This window comes from Pinus tabuliformis, chromosome 1_1, assembly GCF_031772625.1.
Source record: "Pinus tabuliformis cultivar Carrire ecotype Pingquan chromosome 1_1, CPIR1, whole genome shotgun sequence".
Classification (NCBI taxonomy): domain Eukaryota; kingdom Viridiplantae; phylum Streptophyta; class Pinopsida; order Pinales; family Pinaceae; genus Pinus; species Pinus tabuliformis.
The window spans coordinates 621,980,099-621,999,384 of record NC_142297.1 but is presented as its reverse complement, the minus strand read 5'-3'; the positions used below and the strand labels follow the sequence as shown (position 1 = coordinate 621,999,384).

Sequence of the window (19,286 nt, the reverse complement as noted above, 5' to 3'; positions counted from 1 at the left end):
TACATGCATTGGTATTTTTAACTTCACAATTAAAAATCATGCAGCGGAAATTAATAAGAAAATCACAAGAACAGCAGAATTTCTCTGCCCAACAAAACTCCCTTTGCTTTTATTACTCCAAAAAAATAGGGCCTTGACCCATAGAGAAATACACAAAAATTAGAGCAATATGAACCTAGAAATAGCCCACTAGTTTTTCCGCGAAATAGAAATTTGATCTCACTGAATAAATCCAGCGTCGGCAAATCTCGGCCTCTACTTGTGAATTTTGGCCCCCTTGGTTCTACATCCTGTGCACTAGAAAGACTCTGCCCCTTGGCTGGGAACTCGGCCTCCTTGCTTGCTCCACACGGTAGCCCTTGGCTGAAAGTCGACCTCCTCCTTCAAGATCTCGGCCTCACTATCCAAATTCTCAACCTCCTCTAATTTCCCTTCTGGAAAACCCTAGTGGATCACTTTCTTCTTCTCTTCAGTCACTAAGCCTCTCACTCCTTCCGGAAATATCTTCCTTAGTCACAATGTGCCTTCACCTCTCCCTTAGGCTTTATATAATTTCAACTTGGGCTAAATCCCTAACCCTCAATCTCCAAAGTGATAGACAGCTAAGATTAATTCCTAACCCACTTAGATCAATGGTAGAGATTAGATCTAAGTCACTTAAATAATTAAATTATTTATCCTTAGAAACTTAGCCCAATAGCCAACATTAATCAATTAAATTAATTAATGTGTTTTTCCTAAGTTAGACTTAGGAAAAAAATCATAATAACACTTACTCCTCTCAAGCAAGCACCTAAAGAGGTCGTCTAACATCTTCTACATACTAAGACACCAAGCCTATGCAAAAGCACATGTTCGCGCTAATATGTAATAAACAAAGTTCGCATACATAGCAAAATACTCAGAAGATCTGAAATATGTAAATATCCATGATAGGATAGTAATTTATTAATATAGAAAAGTACAAAATATATGAGATGATTGATGTTACAAATGAGGGTCCTGTATATATAGCTAGGCAAGTACCCTTTCACGAATGGTCATGTCCATAGAGACATGCCTCTTCAGCAAGTAATTATTGTTTAATTAACTATTATTATCATTATTGTTTATTTATATTATTTATATATATTTTATTCATAACATTGTCTTCCTCTTCAAAAAGCTTTGTCCTCAAAGCTTATTGAGGCGTATCATTTGTTCTTTGTCTTTGTAATCTATTCGCATCTTTTTGGAATTCTTTGATTTGTCATCTTTGTTGATACAAGATGATAAGATCCTCCAAGTGATAAATACAATTGTCAAACTGAGAAAGGATCTGACCATCCTAAATCAATCTTCTGCAGAATCTTGCAGTTACTGGACACTTCGTGTGAATTTTTATCACAAGAATGAATTGCACTGACATTAGTAGTCTTCGGAACATAAGTTTGTTGTTTATGATCTGAATGATAGAGATATGATAATTGATTGAGTTGTCTTCTCTTGTGATTCAAATGTTGATAGGGATTTCTTGTGGTTTGATTTTCCCTTACCTTCGTGTGACAATTTCCTGATTTACTTCAAATACTGATGTTGTTGAGTTGATTACAGAATCTTCATTTGGATTTTTCATAGTCTGAACTGCAACATCCGAGTATCCTTTTCCTTCAACTAGTTTGTCATCTTCTTGAGTTGTGATATTGGCTAGATCGACAATTGTTCCTTTTTCTTCAACTTGAATTTCTACATTTGAAGATTTCGACGCTTCCTTCTCGATAAGTTGTTGTACCCTGTTTTCCAATGACTTCTTGTCCTTTTTAAGCTTCTTAATTTGCATCAATAATTTTTCACCATGGCCCTTAAGTCAAGAAACTTCTTCATTTCTTTCCGTGGTGATTTTGTCAACTTCCCTTTGCATATTTTGTATCATTTTTTTACCTTCTTGAAAAATTACTTTTGAGATATCTCGTATGTCTTCTAGTGTTACTGAATATGATTTCAATGTAATGTCTTGTAGTGTTATTTTTTACTTCCTATAGGAAAATGTCAAAAACTACTTCATCATATTCAGCTAGGGTAAACCCAAAATAATGTTACTATCGTCAAAAAATAAGGTTTCCACGATGAATTGCGAGATAAAAGTATAATCCCCAATACTTAGTTGTAGATTGCTTATGTCGTATTATTTGTCACTCATTGCAACAAAATTCGTTTCAATTATATTCAATTCAGGAATCACTAATTCGTTAGCACATTCAGTACTAACATAATTATTATCTTCAATAGGACTGATAGAGATTATAATATCTCTTCTTGCAAGTGATCATTTGATTTTAAATAGTGCACTAACACATTTACTAAAGGTTTTAGGAAATCTTTCATTACTAGTCTCCATTTCACTATTTTCGAGATGAGCTTAGGGTTTTAAAGGTAACCCCTTTAACTTTTATTAATCGTTCAAACCCCTTCTAGTATAACTCCTTTTAATAACTTTATTTTATAACTCATAGGTGGTACCGTTTATCACAGAGGAAAAAAATGAAACCCATGATTTGAAATGTAGATCTAGAAAATGTAAAGCATTATACGTAAACGAAAATTACAGATCTAACAACAAGAACCAACAGAGAATCACATCATAGAACATAATACTTATCTTGAAAGAAAGAAGACAACCAATTGCCTAGGGAAGATTCGCCATTTCCTCAAAATAAGCCAACCCCCAAGCAAGTGGCCATATTATGACAGGCAAATATTAAATCACAATAAAAGATTTCATCAGATGCATTATGCAAAAAATTCACATAGAGTGCCAAAACAAATGACAAATCACAATCACAAAAAAGAATCAACTAAGCCCCAGAACCCAATGAGGTTCCACCAAAACAACCCAGGGAAATCACTAGTCACTCAACCACACAAATACATTCCTATTGAGAATATTGAGCAACCTTCTGACCACTAACATATCAGAGCTAGTTTCCCCCTTGCTAGACACTGCTACATCAAAGATTGAAACAGCTGAAGTACTCCCTGATATCCACAACACAATTATTTAGAACTTGGACAACTAGAGATCAGGACTAGCACCCGCTGTCATAATTAAGCAGCTGCACCCATTGTTCGCGAAGATCCCTCTAAAGAACATATAGAGCTCACAAAAGGATTGTCATGTGAAAGTACAAAATGAGAGAATGTAATGATCATGGATGTAAGGAATGTAAGGAAACAGTGATATAAAAAGAGTGTATGGAATGTGCCAGATGACAGGAAGACTATGTAAGTAGTTTCTGAAACTTCCCCCTCATATAGCTATTTATAGGTAGTTCTACGGTTCTAATGATAAAATATACCATCAGACCTTGCCTTGTCGCACATCGGACCCCTTTTACACTCTTCCTTAGGCTACATGTTAGCTTTTTATTTCATTATCAAGCATATGGCCATTTTCCCATTCATAAATACATTATGCTACAATTCTTCACACTATGAATTGATTTCCCTTGCTAATAATGGGGCCTTTGCACTTTGGTCCCCACCCCTCCAGATTCACCATAACATACATTAATAATTAAACATGGAACTGTTTCTTACTAGGGGTGCCAAGGTGGAGTACTACACTTGAATATGACTCGGTAGAAATTTCATTTTTAGTTGCAATAGATAAAATAAAAATATTGAACACATGAAATTTACATCAAAATTTGAAATGAGAAAAGACATTTGGTATCCTTTGAATGGAAAGTATGTTTACTAAATTGGAGGCAACTGCAAGGAACAAATTCTACCTTGTCAATATTCTCAGGCTCTAACCCTTTCTTTATGCGCTCCTCAAAAGAACCAGCAATCCAATACCTACTTGAGTCAGGTGTGTGTACCTACAACAGAATAAACAGAATAATTTTTCAAATGAAATTCTAAAGCTACTACAAAAATTGAGCTAGTATTTTCCATATAGAATTTAGTCGGATGAAGAAATGTCTCCTCATATTAAAGTTTTAAACAGCCTTTTGATCTTTGGGTGTGATAAAATGTGCATCTATTCAAAGAGAGACTGGTGATTTTAAATAACACATGCAAGACACATACATAGGACAGAAAAAAGTAAACAGAAAATGCATTCCTCATAATGTGTATGACATGTACTTGTTGACTACCCACTGTATTATTTCTGGTTTCTGATCCTTGTGGCACCAATCAACAACAAGAACAAGGAAAGCATACACAGGACAAATTCAGCTTAAACTAACACTCTCAGCACCTTTCTTTAAATGCATCTCAGGAAAACCAGGGCAGTAGATACACAGGCATGACTGCAAAGCTCATGCAGCTTGCATATGCTAGTTCAATTAATCATGGAACTGCATTTTTGAGATGCCAATATTTGTACTACAAAATTCATGCAAAATAAATCAGAAACAACATTGTTGGCATTTAAGAAAGTGACGAAAGCAAGCCCAAGCATAAGGTATGTTGCTGACAATGGAAAGGAGATCAGAAAAAGGAGAAATAAAGATCCAAGCAGCATAAGCCTATTCTTTGGTTCAACTAACTAAGGCAACAAAAAGCCACTGACGGTTCCTAAGCACTGATATTGGAAAAAAGTTAAGAAATTGACAAGTCAGATTCTCACAGCAATTAATGTTGTCTAGAAAATTCCAAGCAAGTATTCACCAAAATAATTTGATAAAACGCTGAAATATTTGTTAGCTTAAGAATGCAATCGTTTGAAAGCATTCTGTAATGTGAATATATAAGTTTTATGATTGAGCTGCAAATTGAGAGAGAATGAACAACCAAAAGAGGAATCAGGGGTAGCAAAAGAGATCAAGATCCAAAAAATCAACTATAATTATACCTCCGTGGAAACATCACCATAACAGGTGACAAACCTTGTTCAGCTCGTGTCACTAAATTGGCAGTGATGGGTAGAGGAAGCATGCAATATACCTAAGCAAACATACTGGAATCGTCGAGGTGCAGTGCCGCACCCACACTTTATTGTTGCAGAAACACGGATTCAAAGATTCGGAACAGAATCTCCTTGTTTGCGTTTTAAAAATGGAAACCATTTACCACTGTTCAATCTATTTCATGTCTTGGTGGGTCTGGTTCTCATAGTGGGAATCATTAAGGGTTATAGTAGAATCATTTACGATGGGCAGAAATGATTACCTAAGGTTTGGAACCATTCAATTTTAATATAGTGAAAGTTTCTTTAATATAACACCTAGCGAGCTGTAGCAGAGAAATGTACCAACAGCAGCTGCAACCAATACTAGTTCCAGTGACCCCTGTTCATCAGTTCAATTTGGACAAGGAATTTGTGGAGGGAGAGGAAACAGTGGCCATCAAGGGATTATCAACAAAAATATCCTGTTGATTCTCCCCTATGTACGGATGTGACAAAGATTGGGAAGAAGGAGAAGAACTCAGGTGGAGTTGCTTGTGGAATTGCAGCAAGTGAAAAACAAATTTTACAGGCCCACAGATAAGGGTTAAGGCCCATTTTCTTTGGCTTAAGGATATGGAGTTGACATCAACAAAACATAACCCAAATGGATGTGGATGGAAGAAATACAGTCCCAATATACATCATTAGTCTACGCCTTCAACTCAAAGTATCATGATAAGGCATATTTGGCAAAATTAGTCAGCAAAACATACCATAACAAGGATTCCCTCCTGGAAGAGATGAGAACTTTGTAATGCCCTTCGCCACTCCCCAAAAGCCTTTTGGCCCGCCCTTTTTCCTTGATCCCATATTATTTCATCTAACCTTGAACCCCAAACCATGTTCTCTCATACTACCTCCCTTTATGAAATTCCTGGACAACCTCCCACCCATGTCTCCTTCACCCCCCAACCCCCCTAGCTTGCCACCTTTCATTTGAGTGGGATGTTAGGAGAGCAGTCACAACTATGTGTTCCAAGTTCCAACAGAGCAGCTAATGAGGAAGGGCTTGCAATCATAGCTTTAAAAACCGGAACTGAGCATTGAACATTGTCTATCTAACCATGATTCGAATTGGATTCAATAAACAAAAATTGAAAAAAATATATTAAATATTTATTTTTGAATGAAAAAATTTTAAGATTACAAACCATGATTCCAAACCATTAGAGACAAAATATGGAAATTCTTCTCATCTATATACCATGTAAGGGTGCATATATCAAAATGGCACCAAGTGAAATACATATCAATGATATCATCAACAAAATATATAACCAATGAGGCTCTAAATGGCCTCTAGAGTCCAAAAACAATGCTAAAACTCAAGCTACTAGGCCACTAGCCTACTACAAATCACTGATCAACATGATCACTCATAAAACTCATCACCACTACTAGACATGGGATCATCAGCAGGAGTTACATAAATGCCAGCTTCCTCAAAGTCTGAGGACTCCTCACACTCCTCTCCAACCTCAATAGCAGTACTAGGCCTAATAGAACTAGAAGCACAAGTTGGCCGAGTTGCACGACTACTACTCCCCTCACCAATACCATGTGCCATGCTTGGTCTTGGTGGTTTGCTTCCTCCAGCTACTGGTTCAACTACCATATCTGCATTGGGATCAACATCCCCCAACTCCATGGCATAAATATCAAAATCAACATCAAACTCAACTGGATGAGTCTCCTCCACCCATTCTAAATTTGGATCAATATTGTTTTCGCTTAGATTGTACAGGCACGGTGCGACAACGACTTAGGTTGGGGCATGTCACCCTGATCCTCAACCTCTCCGTTATAGTTGTCTCCCAACAGCAAGCTATGGGGGGTACTCCCTGCAGAAGATAGAAATGCAAGACCTGTTGGCAACCGACAAGTCCAAGAGACATAGTCGAATGGCCTAGCCAATTGGTTGATTTAGCAAGATTTATAGATTAGATTAGATTTAGATGTGAGACCAATGCCTTTTGGAGTCAATTTCTTGCTTTATATCGACAAAGACCAAGTAATCAAATGAACAACCATTGCTTGAATGCTTAACTATCTTATATGCTATGTGAATCCTAAGACTTACGTGTAATGCATTATCTTGGTTGATTTTAAGTTAGATGCTTATTCTAAGTGTAACCTTCCTCTTAACTATTTTGGAACTAGTCTCTAGAGTAGGTTGTGGGATAGAAGCCAACAAGAAGCAAGCAAAGGCTTGATTAATGATACCTCCCCCTATGTTCTAAGTTTTACCACTTGATGCCTTTGGCGCTGCAAAGACTGTAGCTCACAAGGTCATCGTGTTAACCACTAAAGAGGTGCTAAGTCCCTCAAGCAAAATTGAGAAAAGAGGTCCTATTGTCTATCAACCAAGCTTATGCTTGGAGGTAGGTTATTAAGATGCAAGACTATCTTAGGATGATATGCAAGTTGAAAGAGTGATTCTTCAGGTGAGATTACTTAAATGTTTCTTTAAGTACTTAGTTATGATTTTCTTCAAGTTAAGATATCAAGTACTTAACAATGCTTAGAAAAGGTAATCTCAACCACAAGACAAGTGCTTGGATTCAACAGTGCCAACAAGAGATAAACATGCCCACGATACAATTTTCTTAAGCATAAGAAAGATGTTCTTCACAATGATTTACCAATATAGAGAGTTCACAATAGATATTCACTTGCAATATGAACTATAAAATGATAATTAGAGCACTTAATCCACTTAAAACACTTAACCAATGATATTGGATGCCAATGATGATTACTAGAAACAATTAGGAATTTTCCAAGATATATCAATGAGATAAATGACAGTATTACTTAGCCAATTACACTTAGATCTTTATTTGTCAATGTAAAATTATCATTCACAAATCAATAATGACAATGATCAAAGCTCTTATGTCAATGACAATGATAAAGGCAATAGATACCAATATCTTAGATCCTTTAGAGTTATTAGGCAGCCAAAACTTATGTGCTTTAAGGAGTGAGCTAATGTGAAAGATTAAGATGATGTACTTCACAAGACAATAAGCGTTAGATGCTAGTACATTAATCAATGAAGCAAATTCTTTCCACAATGAATTATGAGAGCATAAGCAATGAACACACTTATGTAACTTGTATTCCAATGTTATCCAAGCAAGAAAAATTTATAACAGCAGCAAGTCACTTGTGAGAACAATGAGCCAAATGCCAAGAGATGCTAAACTTATCACTTCCCTTTAATGCAAACAGTGAGAAGATGGTTATTCCACTTATGATATTTAATGAACAATAGGACAGCAGTAACATTACTTAAGTTCTATAGCTCCTTTAGATGCATACGTGTGTTAAGTATGAGCAATAGAAACCCAAGTGTCAAATTAGTTTTGCCAATATGAAATTATGAATTGATTATCCCTTTTATGATGCAAATACCACTGTTTATATCAGACTTATTATGCAGAGATGACAGTCATCAAAACTCAGAAGTTCAAGCCAAAGTATGATTGCCCACTTATGCAATTTATTCCTTGATGTGTCAGGCAACTTATGAATTGATTTTAGGCCAATTTAAGGTGTCTTTTACCACTGTTAAGATGAGCTAGGACTTCTGTAGCAAAACAGAGATGAGTAAAGGGTTTAGAGATAGCAAACCAATGGCCCTAGGCCTAGAAGGAGCTTGCCCACCTTGCCCAAATTTTTCCAATGACTGGAACACCTGAAAACACCAAAATTTGTGCCAAATACCTCTGCAAAACACACCAATATTCAGTCCAGAAATCAAATGCTAACCCATAGTGGCAGAGATGGCAAAAGAGGGCAAGGGAAAGGCTAGAGAGAGAGGGAAGCAAGCCTCTTAGGGCTGCAGCTAAGACCTAGAGGACAAAAAGGCCTCACGGCAAAGCCTTGAAGTGCTGCCACTAGGCTAAGGGAATGGCCGAGAGGCCCTAGAGGGCTGCGGCCTAGGGTTCTATGGCCCTAAAGACCTGCCACAAGCCACAAAGAAGCTGTGGCTAGGAGAGGAAGGAGGGATAAGGGGAGGAAGAAGAAGAGGAGAGCCAAACAAAGGGGATAATGAGAAATATAGGGCATCGAGATCAAGTGATTTCTCTTCTATTAGTAACTGCTTGTGAATGCTCTTTACTTTATTAGATTAGGATCTTCATTTACTTAGATTATTAGTGTTCTTTTTCATCAAACAGCTACCAATGCATAAACCATAAAGAGACAAGAGACATAGAATATAGGCTATCAGCCAAGGCCAAAACCTCTCCTACTTGAGAGGAAAACTCGAACAAATTCTTCTTCTTATAGATATTCCAATTGACGAATACCAAGACCAAGACCCTTGACCTATTTTCCACTCCAAAACCAAGACACAAGTTCCCTTGATGAGATCCTTAGACAACGACAATCAACCTTCTGCTCCTTCCCTTTTCTCGGCTCCTCTTCCACTTTGACCTCCTTCTGCTTCAAATCTTTGGCCTCCTTGAATTAGGTCTGCAATCCTAATTCAGAAACCCTATCTCATGTACAAGACCTTATCTTATGCTTTCACTTTCTTCGCTTTGGATAGGGTCTTCTTCTAGCTTGTCTCGGCCTCCCTTATGACTTGAACTTATCCCAATTCGGTTACCTTGAATCTCGGCCTTACTGCAGCTTCTTCTTCACACGTGACAACAAATCCACCCTAAAACAGACCCAAATATGAAGCTAAGAACTTCGCTCTACTTCCTTCTTCCTTCGTTGATTATTAGGCTTCCTTCTAGGTGATTTTCGCACTTCTAGATTTCAGAACTGCTTGACCGAAAATCTGATCCTAAAATAATGTCGAGTTGCCCTATTTATAGTTGTTGCCCATGCTAATTAGCTGACATGACATGTAGGAGAGCCAACATAGTTTTTGGTGCAGATATTATTATCCTTCTTGAAGCCGACTTGAAGGAGGAGATTTTGCTTGGTCTTAGAGAGCCTTCCTATACATTTAATGACTTGTACAAAAATGTAACATGCCCAAGAAGGGTCTTTCATACATGACATAGACTCAAATTGACTTTTATGACTAGATGACAAATCCTAAAGGCTCACAATGGGAACCATCACTAAAAATAAAATTCCTTGCTCATGAAATCCATGAGACAAGCATTACAATAATAATTTTATTTTCTTCTTTTCATCAATTACATAAAATGACAATTACACGTGTCATTATGAAGACCGAACCTAGTTACACTTTTCAACACTCCCTCTTAACTATGGAGATATACAATGTACATAATGGCACTTGGTCATTCTCAATCTGAAGAATTTCTCATAAGAAGAGTCGGATTGGTAACCCATATGTTTAGCATCATATCAACCAGCATTGTCACATAGCAAGGCCTTGACTAAGAACTTTATCTCTCCACGAAATATGAGCACAATGTTGGCGAGACCAATGATGTATAGGCACCCTCATCATTGTCTCTCTCGGAACATACCCCACCCAGGTTCTCAGAGTGTGTTCCACTAGGACTATTCTTATCGTGGATTCCCAGTCCTCAAAGAATATCGGTCCTCTACATCTACTCTTATCTTGGATGCCCTAACACATCCTCAAAGAGCATCGGATGCCAGATGTTTACCCAATCCTCCATTCTATCTTCCCAAGTGAAGACAAGAATGATGTGTCTGTCTCTCCCTCTTAATTAGGGAGGACATATCTATTCCAATAAAGGAATGTACTCATTCGTATGGAAGGAATGTACCTAAGCTCCTTCTTGGCTTAGGAATTTTTGGTTCCAAGTTTCTTCCAAGTAAGAAAACTTATTTCCAGGCTCCCTCTTAATTAGGGACCTACAACAACTCCTCAAGTGGAGATGACAGGACAATCAGCTGCTTGAAGAAATCCTCCTCGCGATGTCATGAAATTCTTTTCGTTATTCAAGAGTCTCATGTTTTGGGACTTTTTCATAGGGCACATACCATCCATCACTTTCATCCATGAGTCAGTCATGTCATCATCGGAAAGTGATCCATCAGTCCATATCTAGCCTTCCTTCATGCCATGCTGCCTTCTTCATGCCATATTTCCTTAAGGATCTTTCATCCTACTACATGTGCACCGGTGGTGGAAGACATCCATAGATATTCCCTCGGTAACTCGGATCTTTCATCCTACTACACGTTCTGTGGTGGAAGACATCCATAGATCTTCCCTCGACAGCCCTACATAAACCCATCCAGATATTTGTTCAAAAATAAAGGAATGAACATTAAAATCAACATTATCTTTGTGATGGTCTTTCATCATGACATCTTCTAGTTTGCATCAACATCCTACATACATATCGACACATCTCCCAAAGATATATATTGTCAAGGGTCTCTTTCCTTTTCAGACTCCATCAGAGTCTTCATATCTTTCATGGAGATATCCTAGTTAAATCTTCTTGGTCTTTGGATGTTGATTTCCTTCTTACATGGTTGCATATCCCATGATCTCTTCCTTCCTTTCTTCACACATTTCATTCCCAGGAGCTTTCAATCAGAGTTCCTCAATTGTAGTCAACCACCTCATACTTCATATGAGGACATATTATTTTGATTTAATCTAGTGAATGTGTGACCCATGCATTCTTGCATTCCCTTGAGGGAGGAGATCCTTTCTTTTGATCATGCTCTTAAGATAGAGTATTGTTCCATGATATGTGCAACCATATGACATGACTTCTACAATATCAAATGTAAGCATACATACCTCATTTTTCCTTTGGGTCATCCAAACTTCCAACAACAGCTTCCTTGACTGAAAGAGCTTCAATTCCTTGATCTGCTTCACTTTTCTGTCATCATACCATCATCCCATGAATTCCACAAGTTTGTAATTCTTGATGAAACACTTGCTCCCTTCTTGATCCGTGAACCTTTCAGTGAAGATTCCATCAGAGAATCTTGAGGATCTAAAGTATCCCCATCAGCAGATGTTTCCTTTTGACATATGTATGATGAACCTTGTACTAGATGACCTTGCCACTTATGTTTCAAATGAGATTCCTAAGAGCTATATCCTTGACTTCCATAGATTCTAACTGTCTTTCATGCTTCTCTATGATGATGTCCTGAGCTCTTGCTTTCAATGCTTCTATGATGCCTTGATGCATCCCATTATTTTACTTAGTGAATCATGATAGCCATATCTTACAATAGAAGACTTAGGAACTTGAAAAGAACTTATGTGAGGAAGACTATCTCAGTAATAGAGATCTCTTACTTCCTCTTTCTTGGACTTCTTCTTTTCAGCTTCCTCTACTTCTTTGGTGATATGGGCTTCTTCTCTTCCTCTTTTGTTATTGTCCTTCTTGGTCTTAGGGCAATCTCTTTTGTAGTGTCCATATTCTTGACACCCATAGCATTGGATCTTAGCCATGTTACTTTTATTTTTCTAAGAATTAGACTTCCTAAATTTTCCTTTTCTTCTTGTCATTGTAGCATAAGCTTGATTTTTCTCACCTGCTCCCACATCAGATTTGGCCTTTAGTCTAGATTCTTCAATCTTGCACAGTGACCATAGATCCTGGAATGGAGTAGCTTCTTTCTTCCCATAAATACTTGAAGTTACCCCACTCCTCTGGTAGTGCATTTAATAAAACTGTAGTCATTTCTCTATCAAACATGACTTCTCCCAGATCTTGCAATTGATCCTGGATCTTAGATATCCTCATAAAGTATGAGGCAGTGCTTACAGAATACAACTCTACCAGTGTGTCATAGATTTCTTTTGAAGTTTCGAGTTTAGATACATATGGGATGAGGAGATCCTTGATGGATTCTATGAGAATCCTTTGAGCCCTAACTTCCCCTTTCATATACTTGGCAAGACCTTGAGCATCTTCCTTTCTTGGTTTAGTGATAGATCCTTTGACATGTTCCATAACCTCATTTTCAATGAGATTCAGATCTGTCCTTTTCTTCCATGCAATATAGTTTGAAGCCCCAACCAATTTGTTGCTTTCCTTGCAAAAAGACATTTTGACAGATTCAAATGTGGACATAAACATATTTATTTGATAGGATGTTCCCTCTGCTTGATGATTCCTTCATGTTGATGATGATATATAGAATAGAAAACTTCTCCTTGATGAAGGTAGTTTTCTTCAAGAGTGATCCTTGATCCCACAAAGAGTGAGATCTCTTTGGATCCTTTGATGAAGATCAATGATGACTTCTTGGTGATGTATTCAATGGTAAGGACCTTGATTCATAGATCTCTTCAACTTGGCCTTCTTTTCTTGATGATGATCCCAAGACTTCTTTGTAGACTCCTTCTTCGATCTAGGGTTATAATGCTTCCTTTGTAGATCTTGTCTTAAAGATGATCTTTGCTTTGATGCCTTCCTCGAGATTTGATCCTTGAGTGTCCCTTGATAAGATGCCCTTCCTTGACTTTGTCACCTTAGCTCTGATACCATGTTGAGAAATCTAGGGCATCGAGATCAAGTGATTTCTCTTCTATTAGTAACTGCTTCTTAATGATTTTTACTTTCTTAATTTAGGATTTTGCTTTACTTAGATTATTAGTGTTCTTTTTCATCAAACAACTACCAATGCATAAGCCATAAAGAGACAAGAGACACAGAATATAGGCTATCAGCCAAGGCCAAAACCTCTCCTACTTGAGAGGAAAATCCAAACAAATTCTTCTTCTTGTAGATATTCCAATTGACGAATACCAAGACCAAGACCCTTGACCTATTTTCCACTCCAAGACCAAGACACTGTTGAAAAGTAACTAGGTTCGGTCTTCATAATGACGTGTAATTGTGATTTTATGTAATTGATGAAAAGAAAGAAAAATAAAATTATTGTAATGCTTGTATCATGGATTTCATAAGCAAGGAATTTTATTTTAGTAATGGCTCCCACTGTGAGTCTTTAGGATTGAAACATAAGAGTCAAATTTATTCAATGTCATGTATGAAGGACCCTTCTTGGGCATGATACACTTGTATATGAGTCAATAGAAGTGTCAAACAACCCTCCAAGACAAGCACAGGCATCCTCCTATAGGTCGGCTCCAAAGAAATAATAGTATCTTCATAAAAATGACACGACGGTTCACCAAAAGTCATGTCGGCTAATTATGAGACTCCAACCACTATAAATAGGCAGCTCGACCTAATCTCAGAACACAGAAAATTCAGAGAAGTGTGAGGTACAGGGGTCTACAGTTAGAGAAGTGCGAGGTATAGCAGGTCTGTAGAAGTGTGGTTGGAGAAGTGTGAAGTCTCATCAAGAAATCCTCTCCCCAAGCGAAGGAGGGACTAAAAAACAAGATTGTTTTTGGCTAAAAATATCTCCACTAATGCAAAATTGCAGACCTATAAATTTGCAGTAAGGAGGTCGAGAAAGAGACCTATAAAATTATAGTAAGAAGGCCGAGAAAGTCGAAGTTGAAGACCTATAAATTACAGCAAGGAGGCAGAGAAAGTAACAGCAAGCAAAGGGTTTGACTATTGTTGATTCAAGGAAGAGGAAGAAGGCTTGGTGTCTTGGTCCTGGAGTGGCAACTAGGTCAAGGGTCTTGGTATTCATCAATTGGAATCTCTATAAGAAGAATTTGTTCAGGTTTTCCTCTTAAAGAGTGAGAGGTTTTGGCCCTGGCTAATAGCCTATATTCTGTGTCTCTTGTCTCTTTATGGTTTATACATTGGTAGTTGTATGATGAAGAAGAACACTAATAACCTAAATAAAAGAAGATCCTAATCTAAAGTAAAAACCACTCACAAGCAGTTACTAATAAAAGAGAAATCACTTAATTGCTATGCCCTAGATTTCTCAACAGACACAAGTTCCCTTGATGAGATTCTTAGACAATGACAGTCAACCTTATGCTCCTCCCCTTTTATCGGCTTCTCTTCCACTTTGACCTCCTTTTGGCTCAAATCTTCGCCCTCCTTGAATTAGTTTTGCAATCCTAATTCAGAAACCCTATGTCAAGTACAAGACCTTATCTTATGCTTTCACTTTCTTCACTTTTGATAGGGTCTTCTTATAGCATGTCTCAGCCTCCCTTATCACTTGAAATTATCCCAATTCAGTTGCCTTGAATCTCTGCCTTACTGCAACTGCTTCTTCGCACATGTGACAGCAAATCCAACCTAAAACAAACCCAAATATGAAGCTAAGAACTTCGTTGTACTTCCTTCTTCCTTCATTGATTATTAGGCTTCCTTCTAGGTGATTTTCACACTACTAGATTTCAGAATTGCTTGACCGAAAATCTGAACCCTGAAATAATGCTAACATGCCCTATTTATAGTTGTTGCCCATTCTAATTCACCAACATGGCATGTAGGTGAGCCGACGTGTCCTTTTTTGGTGCAGATATTATTATCCTTCTTGAAGCCGACTTGAAGGAGGAGACTTTGCTTAGTCTTGGAGGGCCTTCCTATACATTTAATGACTTATACAAAAATGTAACATGCCCAATAAGGGTCCTTCATACATGACATAGACTCAAATTGACCTTTATGACTAGATGACAAATCCTAAAGGCTTACAATGGGAGCCATCACTAAAAATAAAATTCCTTGCTCATGAAACCCATGAGACAAGCATTACAATAATAATTTTATTTTCTTCTTTTCATCAATTGCATAAAATCACAATTACACATGTCATTATGAAGACCGAACCTAGTTAAACTTTTCAACAGGGGAAAGGGCAGACGGCAAGGGAGGAGAGGGCTAGCGGAGGGTTAAAGGGAGGCCCTAAGGCATATCGCAAGCCTAGAGGAGGAGGCTTAGAGGATTTCAAGGGCTCCCAAGCTGACGGCTAAGCTTGAAAGGCCTTAAAAAACCCACGGCTAGGGTTTATAGGCCAAAAAATGGTTGCGGCTAGGGCAAGACAGGCTAGACGGCTAGGGTGGAGGAGGACGCTGGGCCTAGAGGCCTCAAAATCTCGAAACCCTCACTAAAAATTTGGATTTGCTTCAAATTTTCAGTATTTACTATTTACCCAAATTGTTGCAAAATTCCTTGTTGTTGGCCCTGCAAAAAATCTAGTGATTAGATCATACCCTCAAGGGCCTAGATCTAGCCCTAACCCAACAAATCTTCTTAAATACCACTTGCACAAATGAAAATACAAGTATCCAAAACCTTAATATATACAAAAAGTTACAAAACCCCAGCTACAAAACAAAGATTAGAAAATTTTATATACAAAGATAAAAAAACAGATCACCTCCACTGAAGCTAATCCAAAGAAAATGGGTCTTAAAACCCTCAGAACCTCAGGCTCAAGAAATTTAGAGATAATCCAATCCAAATTGATGATCCAAAATGAATACAACTCCCCTCTATTTGCAGATTTCCGCATGGGGTTCACTCTAATGTGAGGGGGTTGCAAGTGCAAACCCCCATTTGGGCATTTTGCCCCAGCTGACCCAAATTTACCCAATGTTGCCCCAAACATTGGATATTTGGGTTTTCCCACTTTATCAATACTATAGCCTACATGGTTGGATAGGCTACTTTGTCCTCCCGTAGGCAATCAATCCATAGGCGACATGACAAGGTTCCAAGTTTAATTCCTTAAGCATGGTGTCCAGTCTCTTGATTCCCATATCGTTGATGTATTTAATCACATGGTATGTTCAAGCCTCCCCCCCTCTTGGACCAGACACATTATTCATCTAATCCACAAATCAAGGGCCAGTTTTGATCCAAACAACTACATGACTATCATGGTGGGTCATACATTCTCCAAGCTTTATGCCACAGTCCTACACTAGTTGCTTTATGAGGAGCTAGAGAGATGCCATCTCGGGGCTAAAGAACAGGCGGGTTAATGCTCCAACTACCATATGATTGAACACATCATCACACTCTGAGCCATTATTGAGGAGGCTCATCATCATCACTCTTCGAAGGTTTACAATTGCTTTGTAGACTTCCAGAAAGCATTTGACTCAATAGCAAGGGAGGCAATATTCCAGAGACTTCACAGCATTGGCATATCTGAGACCATACGGTAGGGCGTTGAGCACTAGACAACATGCAGTAGCTTGGATGTTTGTATGGAGGCATGGAATTAACTTGGGGGATGCCTAGGTTACAATAATGTTCATGCAAGGGGAGTGGAACTAGCAGAGCAAATGGCTTAACAGGAGAATTGGAATTCTTGGAGGCTCATAGGAGGATTGTTGGACACATCTTGTGCAGCAACCTTGCATTGCAGCCTTGCTTGTGTATGATATCACCCTAGAACTTGATATGTGTACCCTTGGAGTCTAGCACTCAACATTTGTGATCCCACTTGTGGCTTTGTAGGTTTCCAATAAGGGTGTAGACTCACACACATATTTTTGGCCTCCCTTACAACTCATATATGTAGAGGAAGGGTTAAGTTTTTCCATTTCATCATCATTTGTACTATTCTATTTGTACATGTATTTTTTGAGTGAGACACTAGGGTTCATGAGGAAACCCTATGAGTTATAAAAGGGAAAGAGGACATCTTTGTTGGAAGCTTTCTCTTGTGAAATACTAGAGTTTACCCCTATAAAAAAGATGTTGGAGATAATGATCTTATTATTTTCACTTTTTTTTATTATCTTACATCAGAGAAGTGACTAAGAGGAGCACACAAGTCTTCCATTCACTTGTGCATCTTCTTTAGTACTTATCTTTCTTGTTTTGGAGTTGCTAGGGTTTCTTGAAGCCTTTGGAGCATCTTCAATTATATGGTTAGGATTTCATCCGTTAGAGACTTAGAGATTAGGATTTTATTAATAAACCCTATGTTGTACTTATTGAGGAGAAGAGGAGAGGATGTCTTGCTTTGGAGGACATGTTTGTGTGATGCCTATTGGAGATCCTTGATGTGAGAGAAAGAAATTTTGGTTTTCCCTAGCTTGGGTTTTGGAGAGCTCAAGGATTGTACTAGCGTTGAGACGAGGTTATGATATGTAGATGAACTTCATCTTTATACATCTATATCAAGTTTCCAGCCATCCAAAATTGTCTCTATTAGAGATTTTATTTCCAGCCATTTATTTCTTCATGGTTTGGTAATTTACAGCACTTGTATGTCTTGTTGATTTGACATAAGTTGACAATGTTAAAATTGGCAACTAGGGCCAAACTCCATGTGGGTCATCTTATTTATGGCAGCTGATATTTTTCTTGGATCCCTCTCATCGAGAGGTGTAGGATTGATCTAAAAACCATCCGATTCCGATAAGTATTCATGGAGATATGAATTTATTTGTATTATGGGATAATTTGTCAAGGTTGGCCAGCAACTAAACTACCCCCTCTTGTGATCCACGTTTTGGTATAAATACAAGTGCCTTGCAAGTCATTTGGACACACAACTCTCTTGAGATTTATTCTTCTCCATTTGTTTTGGGTTTTAGTGGAATGAAGAACCTCTAAGGGATAAACATTGTCCTAAAACGATGCCCTAAACGCAATCCTAGATGATGCCCTAGCAGCTCTACGCATGACCTAGATCTAGGACGCAGTCAGCCCTAATCCTCTACACTGTCAAGGAAGAAAGCCCTCATCTACTACGTTGTCCCAAGGGTGACCCTAACCGCAATTATGGAGATGCCCTAAATACGCAACCATGGAAATGAAGGCAGAAACCCTAGCCGCAGGTCTAAGGAGGAGAGATGCCCTAATCTTAGTTGCTACGCTGCCTAATGGAGATGGTACCTAAACGTTGTCTTAGAAGAGAAGTTCTACACAAGTAATGCCCTCGTTGTCATGGAGCTCTCACACTTAAACGTTGAGGTAAAGAAGCCACCTCCAGCTATCCTTAACGTTGTTCTCTAACTGTTGTTTTGATTGTCATAGATTGTTGTCTTAATGGAAGCCTATTGTTGTCACCTAAACACTGAGAGGAGAAGACATTGGCATTGCTATGTGCTAGGCCGCAGGCCATAGCACTATAGCTAGCCACCTTGAATATGACAGTTGGATGTATAGTGCAGCATAGTGCACAATGGGACAGCAATGCTACAATGGTACAACAATGTGACAACAAGGTACATGGTGCTGCAAACTCATTGGGACAGCACAATGATTAGGACAACTATGACATTGTGCAGCAGTGACACAACAGGACAGCAACAACAGCAAGTACATGGTGGTATGGTACATGGGACAACTGTATTTAGTGCAGCAAGTTTATGGCGCTGCAATAGTATGGTACATGGGACAGCAACAACAACAAGGTGCAGCAAGCATAGTGTTGCAAGCACATTGGGACAACAGTATGGTACTTGGTGCAGCAAGTACACAAAGCAGCAATGGTGCAGCAAGCACATGGGTGACAGCATGGTGCAGCAATGGCACAAGGTACAGCAGTGCTAAACATT

General features: G+C 38.3%; 1 protein-coding gene across 3 annotated transcripts in view; it reads right to left on the bottom strand.

Annotated features, from left to right (window-relative positions):
- PUR7 (purin 7) overlaps positions 1–19,286 on the bottom strand; it is a 234,922-nt gene that overhangs the window by 22,372 nt on the left and 193,264 nt on the right. For all 3 annotated transcript variants that reach the window (XM_089392427.1, XM_089392426.1, XM_089392425.1), the window contains one exon: positions 3,771–3,860. In XM_089392427.1, the coding sequence (XP_089248553.1) occupies positions 3,771–3,860 (90 nt within the window). The remainder of the gene's footprint in view (positions 1–3,770; positions 3,861–19,286) is intronic.